This window comes from Lygodium microphyllum, chromosome 9 (assembly GCF_053477565.2).
Source record: "Lygodium microphyllum isolate KBCC chromosome 9, Lygodium_microphyllum_v1.1.10, whole genome shotgun sequence".
In the NCBI taxonomy this organism is placed as follows: domain Eukaryota; kingdom Viridiplantae; phylum Streptophyta; class Polypodiopsida; order Schizaeales; family Lygodiaceae; genus Lygodium; species Lygodium microphyllum.
Window position 1 is genome coordinate 146,571,456 of NC_141143.1, and position 15,914 is coordinate 146,587,369.

Genomic DNA, 15,914 nt, shown 5'->3' on the forward strand with positions numbered 1-15,914 from the left:
ATGAGTTCTATTAATTGAAACAGCTTGGTCTATCTCTTGATGCTTACTATTCAAAGTTCGTCTCTCTTTTGAAGTATGCACCACAAATGGATATGACACAACAGGTGTCGAAGTTGTGCTGGATTAAACCCACCCATAAACACCCGCCTCGAATCAATGCGCCCAACAGACCTTCAGGACGCGCTCATTCAAGCCGCACCGATAATACAGGAGGTGCAGACCAAGCCAAGAAGTAACAGGACTTGGTCTTACAAGATCAGAACAAAGGAGTGTATAGGTCCCAGGCTAAGAGAACGCAAGGCCAAAATCAAGGGAAAAGGAAGAAAGCTAAGACCAACAATGTCAATAATTTCGTTCCTACCCAAGGTAATGGCCGCAATCTCCGTTGCTTCCGTTGCTTCCATTGCAATGAGCCTGGTCATTTTAAAAGGTAGTATCCCAAGCTTAACGGAGAACAACGTCAAGGACCATCCTAAGGAACCATCCATGGCCAAGGAGCCGCCACCCGGGCCAGAGGAAGAACCGCCAGTGTTGTCGACAAGGAGTTCGGTGATGAAGAAGACCCAACCATGGAAGCTGACTTTGAGAGGGCAACAGTCCATACCGCTCTTCACAAGAAAGGCCCGAATCGCCAATTCTCAGTGATTCAGACTCCATCGGATTATCAAGGTAAAAGCTTTAAAACCCTGATTGATTGTGACAGTACACATTCCTTTATCTCACCAGTCTGCGCAAGAAGATTAGGAATAGCTACAAAAGATGCTCCTACCTTGCTTGTGGAATTAGCAAATGGTCGTAAGGTCACTTGTACCAGGCAAACTGCTAAGGTGGAATTCCTACTGGGAGGAAAGTCAACTTCGGTCACATTCAGGGTTATGAACCTAGGTATTCACGAGTGTTTGCTTGGAATGGATTGGCTTAAACCTAACGATGCCCACATTCACTGTGGAAAGGGCCAAGTTTCCTTTCGAAATTCTGAAGGGGAATTGGTTACAACTCAAGGAGAGGCTGGTAGGCCAAAAATTCAACTAGCCAAAGCATCTCGGATAATAAAATGAGTTAGAAAGGGACTACCTGTCTATTTAATTAAGCTTAATAAGCTAGATCAGAATCAAGAGTCTAGTGAAGAACCTTCATGGCTAAAGGAGTACGCAGACGTATTTCCTGAAGAGCTGACAAAACTTTCGCCTCAAAGGAAAGTTGATCATGAAATCAAGCTAGTGCTAGGAGCTGCACCAATTGTAAAGAGACCATACAGAATGTCCATTCCAGAAGCGATTGAGCTGAAGGAGCAACTCAAGCAACTGTTAGACCAAGGCTACATCCGTCCTAGCAGTTCGCCATGGGGAGCTCCAGTACTGTTCTAGAAAAAGAAAGATGGAACGCTTCAGCTATGTATTGATTACAGAGGGTTGAATCAATCAACCATTAAGAATAAATACCCTATTCCAAGAATAGATGAACTTCTTGACCGTCTTCAAGGAGCAAAGATATTCTCCAAGATTGATCTCAGGTCTGGCATTTATCAGATAAGGATCAAAGAAGAAGGTATCCCAAAGACGACATTCAGCACAAGATACGGACACTTTGAGTTCCTAGTCATGTCATTCGGACTGACAAATGCTCCTGCCACCTTCAACGGGCTAATGCAATATATCTTTAGGCCATATCTTGATGATTTCGTACTCGTCTTCTTCGACGATACCTTAGTCTACTCCAAACAGGAAGAAGGTCATGAACTCCAGCTTCGCATTGTTCTTAAAACAATGAGAGCACACAAGCTTTATGCCAAGAAGAAGAAGTGTGCATTTTTCAAGCGACAGATTGAATATCTAGGATTCATTTTATCAGCGGAAGGGATCTCAGTAGATCCCTTCCCCGGCCAAGGTCAAAGACGTTCTGGAGTGGCCAACACTACAACTGTCAAAGAAATACATAGTTTTCTTGGATTGACAGGATGGTACAGGGTCTTTATCAAAAACTATGCCTTGATTGCAGCGCCACTGATGGATCTACTGAAGAAGCAAACATCAACTGTATGGTCAACTACTGAACAATCTAGCTTTGATAAACTAAAGCAAAGCTTGGTGTCCGCACCTATCCTGAAACTCCCGGACCTTGGTAAGGAGTTTGAAGTGATAACTGATGCTAGCACACTTGCCTTAGGATGTGTGCTTATCCAAGAAGGTGATCCTGTAGCATACTCTTCAAGGAAACTGAAGAGCCATGAAAGGAATTATGCTACCCACAATCTGGAGTTGTTAGCTGTCATCCATGCTCTCAAGCTTTGGAGACACTACTAGCTAGGTAACAAGTTTATCCTAGTGACGGATCATAAAAGTCTTAAGTGGATCTTTACCCAGAATGAGCTCAACATGAGGCAACGTCGATAGATTGAAGTGCTGGAGGAGTATGATTTTGAAATCAAATACCGGCCTGGAAAGGAGAATGTAGTTGCCGATGCACTCAGTCGCAAGGCATTTCTAAATTCTCTGATTTTACAAGATCCATCAATTGCAAGATCTCTAACCACAAAGATATCCATGCCAAACAACCCAATTCTTAAGCTAGCTAAAGAAGAGGTATGCCATGATCCAACCTATCAGAAGATGCTAAGGGAGATGCCCATCAAGGATCAAGACCCTAAGCTACAAACAAAGTATCAAGAGTTCTCTCTCAATAGTGGACTTGTCTACTATAGAACAAGATTATGTATACCAGCAAGCCAGTCACTCAAGCAGAAGATACTTTGGGAAGCTAATGACTCCCCTTTTTCAGGACATCCTGGCTATGCCAAGACCCTCAATGCAGTCAGAAAGAGCTATTATTGGAAGAGGCTTAAAAGTGACGTTCTCAAATATGTCACTGAATGTTTGTCTTGTCAACGCATTAAGGCCGAACATGTCAAAATGCCTGGGAAATTACAATCACTTGACATTCCCCAAATGAAATGGAAATTCATCAGTATGGACTTTGTTGTTAGCCTCAAGTTCAGGGAGGATACAACTCCATTATGGTTGTGGTGGATATGCTAACTAAGGTTGCACATCTTATTCATGTTAAGACAAACTATAAAGCCTCAGACATTGCAAGGTTATTTATCAAGGAAATATTCAAACTGCATGGGTTACCCAGAAGAATCATTAGTGATCGTGACTCTCTCTTCACATCACACTTGTGGAGGGCTATCTTCGAAGCCATTGGGACTTAACTTTGTTTCAATACAGCTTACCATCCCCAAACCGATGGTCAAACGGAGCGAGTCAACCAAGTTATTGAGAATATCCTAAGGGCACATTGCTGCCGCGAGCCCAATAAGTGGATTCAATATTTGCCACTGGTGGGGTTTGCTTACAATGCTTCTTACCAATAAAGTATTCAGATGACCCCTTTTCAAGCATTGTACGGGCACGATTGTCGAAGTTCTTTAAACTTCTCGGATCCAACCTTGAGGGTTGAAGCTTCAAAGCAGATACTGAAAGGTATGGATGACTAAATCAAGTCAATAAGACAAGACATCCAAGCCGCCAAGGATAGACAAAAGGCTTACGCGGATTTGAAACGTCAAGACAGATCCTTCGCTAAAGGAGATATGGTCTTCATTCGCGTACGCCCAAAGAAGAGTTCCCTATCCTTAGGAGAATGCAAAAAGCTAAGTCCAAGGTATTGTGGACCCTACAAGATCCTCAAGTGCCTAGGGCCCAATGCTTACAAACTTCAACTCCCCAAGAACCTAAAAGTTCATAATGTATTTCATATCAGCCTACTGAAAAAGTATGTGCCCAACCCTAGTCACGTGCTTGATGATCAACAAGTTGTAATGCCTAGCCAAGAAATCCTTTGACAGAATCTTAGATGTTAGGGAGAGACAATTGAGTCCAGAAGCTTGAGAGAATACCTCGTCCAGTGAAAAGATTATCCTGAAGAGGATGCCACTTGGATGGATGAAAGTACTCTCAACCAACAATACCCCCAGTTCTTCTCGAGATGAGGACATCTCGATTCCTCTAAGGGGGAGAGAATGTAATATTTCCGCACGAAATATTAAAGATTTTTTACCACTACACGCCCCGCGCAAAAGCCGTGCTAAGACATCTCTTGCAACGGAATAATGATAGTGGCTAAGTCCTTACCCCGCGTGCTTCAATAAACAGCTCACCGCATCGAGCGTAGGAGGTCGAGGCTAAAAACCCACAAGACCGCACAAGAACACCCTTCACGGGAAGGACAAATGGATAATGGTTAAAATTAAGGCAAATTTTTTTATTATTTACCCCCTCCCCTCAGCCGATGCATGGCAGGGGAGAGGAGTGGGAGAGGGAGAGAAGCTTGAGTAGGCATGGGGAAGCATAAGGAAGGGGAGCATGCAATAGCCACGTGTATGGCTATCTCCCCCCCCCCCCCCTGAAGCTTGGGGGAGAGAGAGAAGCGTGGAAGCTGCCGCCCTGCCTCTGAGGAGCCGCCATAACCGCCGCCACTGCCCGTTATTGCCACCACGCTGCGCCACGCTAACCCCATCCTCACCAAAATCATCGTCGCCATCTTCTTCGTCCTCATCTTCCCCCCTTCCCAATTATTTTCTCCCCCCCCCCCCCCCCCCACGTCATTTCTGTCCTGATCAACAGGCATAGAAGCTTCCAAATAGAAGCTTCTAAAGTTAGACTTCCATAAGCATGGTTTCCCCGTGTGTTCTCGAGTGCTTTAAAAGCCCAAGGCACTAGTCCTGCACGGGAGAGGGAGATAACGGACAGACGTCGGTTCGATACACAGAGTAACCCAAGGGAGAGTTGCTGAACAAAGTATCTACGTCGTCTATAGCTCCCAAGAAAATGGCAAGAGATGCACATGCGAAAGCTTCTACTCCGAGTTCGCGTGTGGATAACACCCCGAACCTCAATGCCCACGTTCTTAGAGATTGATTTCGCATGGAAAGAATGCATTTAAGCATGTCTTTAATACACGTAGTCAAGTTTAATACATTTAGAAATTTTAAACGCAATTATCCATTCATTCACGAAGTTAGTGCATATCATGGCTTTGAAAAATGCTTGCACTTCCAAGTTGCAATCCCAAACGCATATTGCATAGATTAAAGGTGGATTAACCTAGATACATCCTTGATTGCCCACGAAAAATAAAAGCGCATAAGGCATTTAGGTAATTATTTCCCAGTTGTGATTCGCATGAGAGAATCATTAACGTCCAATTTAATGTTGCCCAAGTAGTTACATTGCATAAAAGGGATTTGTGTATCTTGCAAATTGCATGCGGTGAAAATTGCACCCTAGGATTGGATTAAGTGTCGAAGGACGAATTAAATCATTAATGGTCTCGTGGCATTCATGGTCTTTATTTAACGAAGCTTGTAAAAGGATGCATTTTATATTATAGCTTGAATTCAATGCATTAAGCGAAGAATTATGAGCATAGTTCTTGTTGAAATTCAACATAGGTTTTTTATACCAGTTAGATGTGAATTGTCTATCATTATAGATTAGGCAAGAAAAAGAAATGGTCATTGCAAACCTTATAGCTGCATAGAAGGAAAAGTCTATGATTCGCATACTTGCATGGAATGTTGTATCTTGAATTTATTTACTTGCACCTCTTAGGAAAAGTATTTGCATCTCTTCTAAGCAAAGATCACTCTTGTCGCAAGACAATTAGATCGTTTTAGATAGATTACTTGTAATGCCACCCTCAAGGGATTCGTAAAAGCATAACTAGTTGGTACGACGAACACCTCAAAGTGCTAGGTAGGGTTTAGTTACGTTAAAAATTCTGCATAGTATCGCACTTGGGATGCCAAGCCAAGACTTTCGATCCCAAGATCCTACCACATTCACGGAATGTTAGGGTTAGTTAGACGCCCATACAATAACGATCTAGGGTTTTTACCCTAGGGTAAATTGGCCTAATACTCGACTTCTGATTGAGTTTAGAAACCCTAGGGCCAATCGTTGTCGGCCTAGTAAGGTTAGGATTGGGTTGGATCAAGAAGACATCCCAAACCCTACATCTTGACCAAACGTATTTCTTGACCAAGAAACGCCGTTGATGGGAGAAATGATCCCACAAGTTAGACGCAACACTTGCTTCGTGCAACAAGTTGCAACCTCACATGGCTTTGTGTTTAAACCAAAAGATAGGTTTGCCACTCCTTGGAACAAGGTTGGCAGGTTCTAGTGCAAGTCTAATTTGCAAGTGGATTAGTAGACATCCTGCTACATCACCCTTCTTTGAACCGATTTGCCAAGTTAGAGAAGTTATGTATTGCCTAGCAAGAAATTGACCAATCAAGTTGGGGTGACGAGGTTGCCCAGGATTTTCTGTCTTAGTTTAAGGAACCTAAGGTGTTTGTTAATTTGGGTTAACAGGGTATAAACCCTAATCCAAGGATGGAAGGGTAAACAAACAACAAAACCCTTGGGGATCTTGCCAAGTCACAATTGATCTCGGATCGAATGCTGGATGCATTCGGAGAAGAGGATTCACACCTTAGCAGTTGGCCAAATAAACGACCACTAGATTAATTGTGTTCGTATAGTTAGGAGCACTGTTTGTACTTCTTTGCTCAAGGAACTAAAGATGGAAAGATAATTAATGCTTCAGGTTGAAGGCCTGGAGGGAGAGGCAGCATCAGTTACCTTCGACTGTCTGTTTGACCCTAACCAAGGGGGTTGTTAGCCGCGCCGGGTGCGTGGACCGAACCCGCCGCGAGAGGTCTCTCTGTGGGCGCTACTTGGAGCAAGAAGACGCTTGGGTGCCAGGGGTGGCTCTGGCCGTAAATCCCTTGCCTCCGGGTCCTGCACAAGAGACCGACGTGACTCGAGATTGGATCTCGAGGCCCGCATACTAGTCTACGGGCGGAAACTTGGATTAGCAATCCCTGAGGATTATGGATTAGCCTTCAGGCGGATTATGGATTGCCTTCGGGCGGATTATGGAATAGCCTATGGGCTGGATTATATAATGTATTTCAAAGACTGATAAATAAGATCAAATGTTGAAAAGGAACTTGTTTGACATTGTTTTTCTATGTCAAGTGCTTAAGTTACGTGAAGGAACCGGTGATTATTGGCTAATTAAGGAAGCTGTTTTTGCGTGTCAAACTAAATGTGATAGGTAATTAGATAACTAAAGCAACCCTGAGGAAAGTGCGATGGATGTGACCATGGGTCCGTCCTACGGAAGGGTAGTCCCGGTTGGCTGGGAACTTTTCTCAAAGAAGTTGACAGCAAGGTAACAATGACTTAGAATCTAGGATACTAGAGTCCCAATTCATGCTGTTTTAGGGGAACGGAATGGGACTATGCCCTACAGGCACAAAGGTCGAGCTTTGTATCCCTCTCGTTTCCCATTCTCCTCGAACCAAGTGCAGTATGGATCCGCTTCAACCCTGACATTTCTGCGTAAAGTAGTTCGCCCGAGGTTACGCTAGCTACCAATCCAAGAATTTGACCATTAGGAAAACCCTGATTCAAGTCGATCCTAAGTAGAAATAGCCGGAATGCTTCCGCTTCGTGGCAGACTCGGGAGGACCTAGATTGCAAACCCCGTGACATTCCGTGGGAGTGCCGAGCAACGCTTTCTAGACTCTCGTTCCAATGGGCTGCTAAGACGTGTCCTGCAAGTGAACAAGTGGACATGTTACAGATTCGGTCCTCATCGGGCCACAGATCCGTAGATACAAGCTCCATGGGTGAAGTAGACCTCCTAGAAGCTTTGTTGGGAATCGCATCCCGATGCAGTTTCCCATGAATGCAAGAGACACATGGTTGATGGCTCACCACTATGTCTGGCAAGCCTCGGACAAACGACCCTCGCGACGCCTTCCGAAGGTACCCGTAGTTCGCGACGCCTTCCGCAGGCCAAACCGAGCATGCCATAGCTCGGACTGTGTCTGAGAAGTAAGAAGAAGAGAAGTAAGAGCTGAAGAAGACTTCAATTTATGGACTCCATTCTCCTCATACCCTGCAGAGAGAACCTTCCTCGAGCCACGATCAAGGACTCGAACAGTATCACTGTCAAACTCCACCAAGAGGCCAAGAGCACAAATCTGATAAACCGAAAGTAAATGATGCCCTAATACTGGCACATGCAACACCTTAGAGATGTGGGTACCACCACGTCCATCTGGCATAAGCTGCATCTCACCCCGCGCAGCAATAGACACAGAAGAGTTGTCTCCAATGAAAATCTGCCCACACGAAGGACGCAAATGGGCAACACCAACGGGAGGAGTCATGTGTCGTGAGACACCACTGTCCACAATCCACTCTCGAGCCTGGGGAGCTGTCATCGCAACATCAAAAGTTGCCGATGTAGAGTCCTCAATGACTGCTAAGTATAGAAAAGCAACTGATGAGGATGCAACCACCGCTCCAGAGTCCTTTGTGTCCTTCTTCTTGGTATCCTTCTTATCTTTGTCAAAACATTTCTTCTTCCCGTGACCGGTCTTTCCACACATATGGCAAGTCAATTCCTTCTTCTTGTTCTTTTTGGATTTGTTGTCCTCCTTTTTTTCCTTTTGGTCGTTCCCCTTCTTCTGAGAGGCTTGACCAACCAATGCCTCCGATTTGGAAGCATTTTGTCCCTTCAATTGTTCAACCTGGTCCAAGACCATAGGAACCAACTCTTCCCACCGAAGAGTCGACTCCCGCCCCAAAGCAATAAGAGCGGAATAAAAAGTACCAAATCGTGGCGACAACTGAGATAGTAAAGTGATCGCCATATCTTCGGAGGAAATAAGCTTCCCCAGATTTTGAACCTGCATCTGAAGCTGCCGAAGCCTGTTGATATATTCCCGAAGCGAAAAATACTTGTTCACGAACAAAGTCCGCATCTGCACCTCCAAAGAAACCCTCTTCATCAGGGTCATCCAGTTATACATCGAATCAAGCTCCAATCATATCTCACGAGCCACTCTCAAGTGCTCGATGTGAGCTATCACGGCTATGGTGCAAGACAAAAACAGAAAAGATCGAATCCTGGCATTCAGTTTGTCGCAATGAGACTAGGCCTTGGACAGCTCCGCACGAGCATTGGAAGGGAGTTTAGACTCATCCCTCACCAAGGGCCTTTTAATCTCCTCCATCACCAGTTCCGCCAAATCATAAAACTCTAAAATGGCCAACATCATCACCCGCCAGATGCGGTAATTGTCACCATCAAGCTTTTGACCCGTTGGAAGAGCCAGTAGGACAAGCACCTTCCTGTCCATGATCGCCTGAAACTCCAAATCAGTCTTTGTAGACATATTAACCTGCAATATTTGCACAAACGCAAAAAGCAGCCTCCGCTGACTGTGAAAACGCAGCCTTCTAGGGCTGATTTCTCCGCTGCCAAAACCTTTTTCACCTGCCGGAGGCGATGAAAATGTAAAATCTACAACGGAAGGTCTCAAACACAGCCTTCCTTCCCTTCAAACAACAATAACCTGCAACAAATTCACCGATTAGACTCCTTTCCCGCATGCCCGCGCTTGCTTCAGCCTTGATTCGATGCGCAGCCCTCTCGCTCGCCCTCAAATCCTAGAAACGCAGCCTTGTGTTGCACTGAAATCTCCTCGTCAAATAGGTTCAGCCCTCAATCAATCCATCTTCACCGCTCTGATACGATGTTAGAGTGCAGCGATGCGGAAGCGTAGGACAAAGACAGAGAGAGTGAACACAGAGAGAAGAGAGAGAGAGAGAGAGAAGAAGACAGTGTAAACGCAGAAAATCTGCGATGTAGTATGCTATATAAGAGTGCAGAAATACACAAGGGGACACAGGAAATATCTGCGTATGTCTCCGACTTGATGACCTCGATCTCCATCAGCCCGAGCACAGTCTGTCTCAACCAACTGATCTCAAGATCAGAATCCGAAATCACTGAATAATGTGTAAACAATGTGCTAGAGGACTGCTATATAAAGCAAAAATAAAAGGCATAAAATAAACAGATCGGTTGCATTAAATGCAGCCGACTGCAATAAAATAATACCTAAAAATAGTCCGACTGCAATGCAGGCTGCCACATGGCACCTACGCAGTCTGCAGCCTGTCCAAGGAATGACTCAAAGGCTAACACCAAGATATTTGCCCAACATCTTCAATAAGTAAGTCAAAGCAATGGGATGCACATGGAGTCCATACTATGCTAGGAAACTCCTCCTCAAGCATACGTCCCATAGACACACAATTGCTTCCATTATCTGTCACCATTTACACCACATTTTGGACTCTTATGTCCATGATGACCTGTCCAATATGCTCCCAAATGAAAGCTCCTGTGATGGTAAAACCTGAGACAAATGTATCGATGGCCTTAATGATCATGGTGCCTTTACATGAAGACACCAAAACATTGTAAGCATTCCTTTGGCGCATGTCTAACCATCCAACGCATAATATTGTGCATCCATATTTCACCCATGTCTCCTTCAAGGGCTCCAATTGAGCCTCTATGAATGCTTTCTCCTTTTGAAGCTCCCATGTGCGTAATGCATCTGCGGATAGGCCTTCCCACTCACACCCTATGCGGCTTATTGCCCTAATTGTCTTCTTCCATTGATGTGTAGTGGCCACATTGAAAGGGATAGCACACCGAATAAATAAGCATATGAGTTCCCTAGTTGCCTCCACAATTGCATGCCTCTGAAGTCTTGCATGGACACTTGCATCATGCAAGGAGCCCTTTTGCCCACCACCACTAGAAGATGGCAACGGAATCCTTTTTGCACTTAGACCCGATACGGATATGGATGCACTTCTTTTTTATGGGCCACTGGCACCTCCAATTTGGCTAGCGCCACTAGGCCTACTAGCCTCTCTTTGCCCCACTTGTACTTCATTAGCCCGATGAGGTGTTGGATGAGAGGATTCATCCTCTTCTAGCTCAATACCCATACGCTTTCGGTGCCAAAGATGAAGACTTACTGTTACTTTTGCCGACATATTTGCGCAAGGCCTGATGTCTTTGTTGGGAATGCATGCCAAGTAGTCTTTCACATGCATTACACTCCCTGATTTCTCCAATCCACAATAGTTGCACCGCCACTTCTTTGATCTGCCAGAGCCCTCATATCCCTTGATTGGAGTGACGTGCCTCCAATATGGATCCGACGCCATGATATGATTAGCCTTTAGGACCTAGATAATGGATTAAAGGAGGAGAAGAACAAGAAGGAGAAGAAGAAAAATGAAAGAAGAAGAAAAATGAAGAAGAAAAAAAAAATAGAAGAAAAAAGAAAAAAGAAGGAGAAGGAGAAGAGGAAGAGGCGGGAGCTGGAGGTCCGAGGAGGAGAAGGCGAGAGCTATTGAAGTGTGCCACGCGCGCGAGTCGAGAAGGAAAATGACTGGAATCGCGATCCGGCACTATGTAACCAGCTTCGAAATGGGTCACGGGATCACAAAACAGTCGACTACCATTTCCGTTCCGGTCCGTTTCAGCACTGCCGAAACGGCGTTTCGGAATACTATGGTCTATACCTATACACTTGGAGTTGTCCTACTTTGCACCCTAGTGCTTTGTTCCCAAGCATGCGACCTACTCACTATGCACCTTCCTCATTTTTGCAAGTGTAGCATTCTCTCTCTTTTGGTCTTATTGTTTGAAACAACCCCTTATTGCACATTGTACCACCCTCCCTGGTTGCTCAAACACATGAGCCCTTTTCTTGTATGATGAGTCACCTCCTTCTTTGAAGGACCCAAGGAGTGGACACGAATCACCTAGCCACTTGGAACCAATCCCACCCTCCCCAATTGAGCCTAAGGATGGATGATGTTCCAATATCAATGCTCAATCTCCTTCTTTAAAGAAAAAAGGAAGCAGTAAAGTCCAAACCTCCCAAAGACCCTCTTGGCATTACTTACCTAAAGAGAATATATTTTATACATTTTGCCAAAATCCCAACCATGTAGATGACAATTGTTACTCAAAGGCCATGGATATTAGACCCACACCCAAAATTGCATCATTTATAGCTAAAGGTATTTTAGTCACACCAAAGTTGAATCCATTACGAATTCCCAAATCAATCTCAACTCTTGTCTGCAAGGATAGTACCACTCCAAGGAGGTTGAGGGAGAGTTTTTCCCAAGGAGGTAGCGCAATTTCTTCACCCCCTGATATCCGTGTTCATCAGTGATTGGTCATTAGTGTAGTGGATCCTGGATCTCCCCCCTCAATTGGTGCCTTATGGCATCTCTAACCAGTTCAATCATTACCTCCCATTAGGCTAGTTTCTTAGGCATCCTAGGTCATTCTAAGAAACCTTATGCTAGCTGCAGTTTCTTTAGACTACCATAGGCTAAGATATACTTAAGCATTTTTTAAGTCTTCCACTACACACTTATTCACTTACCTTTTCATCTCTTTTTGCTACATTCATATGCACTAAGATTTCTTTCTTAGATTTCATAAAGCATCTAGATATGAAACACCTAATATGCAAGTTTATTTTTCAATCCTTTCATATAGGGTTTTGTATTTCAGTTCAAGGCTAACATTGCAAGTATTTACTAGTCCTAACTAGGCTAAAGGTTTGCAAGTTTTACCAATCCTAACTAGGCTTAAGGTTTGATTTTTCGGTCCTTAAAGCTTGAACACCACATTATATACAACCACAACCCTTGGTTTGCCAAGAAATATGATAGTCTATTAGTGTGGTCAACTCAAGGAATAGAGAAACCAATTACCAAGCTCATACCAATTATTTTGGCCATACAAGACGTAGCGAAGAAGCAAAGAAAGCTAATAGTTTAGAACAATTACACCAATGGATCTAAAGAATTCTCGTCCATAGAGCTAACAAGAAAGAATCACTAAGAATTTTTGAAATTAACAAAGTGGTGCAACGTTTGGAGACACAAATAAGAAAGGAATCTTGGCAAAATTCTAATGTAGCAAAAACATACTATGTGGCAACAAAGCAAACAAAGACAACAAACAGCTTGGATACCCATAACTAATAGTTCCTCATAAGCCCATACATAATAACATACTTGACAATTTTTGTAGAAATCTTGATATAATGGAACACTTATCAATTTTTGTAAAGATCCCTATATAATGAAATACATCTCATTTTTTGAAAATTTTTATGTTAAGTATACTGACAATGTAATAGTCAAGTTGAGCCCTCTACTCATGGTCTCTTTGAAGATGGCCCGACTTCATCCTTTGGTTGTTTTAATGATTGTTACACTAGTTCCTTCAATGATGATTGCTCAATTACAAAAATTGTCTCAAATTGCCCCTTGACAACTTATCCTCACATCCCTTCATGCTGCCAGCCCTACCATCGCCCACCTACCACTCCCACAGTGAGTCATCACAGATGATCATGCATCTGCAAATTCAGTATTCCAATCATCTGCTGTCCTCCCATCAGTCGAACACTCTTTATGTTGGCCTTCATCATGGAATGTGCCAAATAGCACATGTGCCAGTGAGCAGTATGGATTCACTGTTTCAGCCAATTAACTTGTGGGCGTTCATAATTACCACTATAATATAAGAGTGCAATCTCCACCTTTGGGTTCTCTTATCTTGTGGAGTTGTGCATTTAGCGGACTAGTGCCTTATAGGCACTAAGATTTGCCTCCTCACCAGCCCATCGGTCTGTTGAGAACTAGTTGTGAGCACCTATCTCCTCAGCAAAACTCAAAACTGGGCACTCTGACAGGCCTGCTGTATATTCCATCCAGGTTTACCTAGGAAAGACCTGGTCATATGACCATATACAGCCCCTGCATCTCTAAATGTCTGCCCTCTTGCTGCCCAGTTGGCTGCATGTCTTGTCTTCTTATTTGCACCAGTCCACACTTTAGCACACCCATGTGCATTTCTGCCCATATTTGTGCTGTGTCTAGCTGCTCTATGTTCAGGTGGCAAACACCCATAAACCACCAAGGATATTGTGGAGCACAAAAAGGTGATAGGAAAGGTCAAGTGGCCTAACATTTCTGAACTAGTTAATTAGTAGTTTTGAATTAATCTAATACATTTTGAAGATGTGTGTTAAACATTTAAGAACTTGAAGACTACTGGAAACTATTAGTGAATGCGAACAAAGTGAGGAGACCCACCCACCATCACAGCTACCGGTGATGATGAAATCTGCATTAGAAACCGCAACATGGGTGACAACGTCTCGATGCATATAACTCTTCTCGTACCTGAGAAGGAAGGATCCTTTAAAAGAAGGTATCCAATGTAAACAGATATGTATTTGCAAGAACATGCTTGACACTAACACAAGGACAAAATCTTTAGCCTTCAGCAAACAAGAGACTGCAGCTTGAAGAATAGCCTTGACAATATGATGCTGTGTTTTCAAGTATAGGAGTGCAGACAGATGTGTATCGACTCAACAGTTCATAATGTTGTAATTTCAGCAAACAAAACCCCCACCCATGTATGGAGATAGTGAAATGCAGGACTGCAATGGAAATTGAGAAGACATCAAGATGAACATATTGCTACTACAAAGTAGAGTTCAAGAGCAAACACAAGAAGTTTTAGACAAATTCCCACTATAAATTCCACATTGTGAATTAACTGCATACCTAGCTAGGTGTAGTTGGGGCAGCAGGGGGTTGCTGGCCCAAATGGGAGCTGAAGGCCCCCTGCCCCCAACTATAGCTAGGTAGGTAAAAAATACCTCCTGAGCAGAAGCCCATGATGTTGAACGCTATAGGGGAAAACAAGAGAAGAGAGCCCTTTTCGGAATCGAGAAAATGTCCAAAAACTTCTTGTGAAATAGGTTAAAAGGGATCCAATTCCAAGCATAATAATTCCTATGTTGAGGACCCGTATTTGTTGCTGTCTCGGTTTCCCAACTAGACTAAGATTCTTTGGAATCCATGCGAATAGCACCTACTGTACCGAGCTAAATCTGATGTTATGCGACGTGATACAGAGACCTCATAACGCCTGTTTAAGCCGAAGCAGGCTGTCATGTGAGACCTTACTTACATGGCTGCTGATGGGAGAGAGTCGAGAAAAGCTTGTTCGAAGACAAGGGGACGCTTGGGTCGAGCAGGGCGAGGTGGTCCCGGCCCAATCATGGGCCCCAACTCCTCCTCCGCCTCCTCGCTCTCTGGAGCTGCGACGTTCTCCTCTGAGGCTACCTCCATAGCTCGCTTTCAAAGACGCTCGCTTCGAATTGGCAAGCGCTCTTCCCTTCTCTTCGCTCTCTCCAGTGTTCAAGGACAACCGGGTTTAGTGTCGAGTGCTTAGTGAATTGTTGTTTTTGAAAAGACAAGCTGAAATCTTTGACCATAGAGTGTTTTCATTGTCACGTGCAGGACTAGGACTAGGACTATGACTATTTATAAAATAACCAAGAAACCTCAAAATCTAAGCAACAAAAACCTACATACTGCCAAGCTTAAGGTTTTTGTATCAATTTCACCCAGATAGAAAAACCTTGACGGCTTTGTCTTTCCTAGCAAAGGTTCTACAAAATGCCAGAACATCTACTCTAATAGTTTGGGAGGGTCTACCAAAGGCATAGTTTGGGAGGGTCTACCAAAGGCCTTTCATTTCCTGCTTGCCAAATAGCATTGATCAAAACGGCTTTGGCAATGTTCCAAAGCTTGATAGACTCTTCATTCATTGTTCCTTTGTCCTCAAAGAATGCAATCTTACAGTTGACATTGTCATCAAACTCGGCCTTGCTTATCGAGTTTCTTAGCTTTCTCCTAAGTCCGCATACTTCAATTCATCTCCAAAAGAGCTACTGAATAGACTTGGACTCCCACTTGTAGAAAAGACAAAGGGGGATTGTTTCAAAGACCTTGCTTAGCTTCTCCTTAGTCGAGAGTTTCTTAAAGACACTAGACATCGATCAAAGGAGCACTTTTTGAAAGTGGCTGTGTATTGGAGAAGATGGACGAGCAAGTTAAAACATAGGAAAAGAG

At 43.8% G+C, this 15,914-nt stretch overlaps 1 protein-coding gene across 1 annotated transcript in view; it reads right to left on the reverse strand.

The window, feature by feature from the left end:
• The window catches only part of CYP71 (cyclophilin71), an 80,470-nt gene extending 65,226 nt beyond the window's left edge, over positions 1-15,244 (reverse strand). Inside the window, exons 1-2 of the mRNA XM_087685257.1 lie at positions 14,968-15,244; positions 14,083-14,168 (exon numbers count right to left, since the gene is read on the reverse strand). Coding sequence (XP_087541383.1) covers positions 14,083-14,168; positions 14,968-15,128 — 247 coding nt within the window. The 5' untranslated portion in view covers positions 15,129-15,244. The remainder of the gene's footprint in view (positions 1-14,082; positions 14,169-14,967) is intronic.
• Positions 15,245-15,914: the final 670 nt, after the last annotated feature.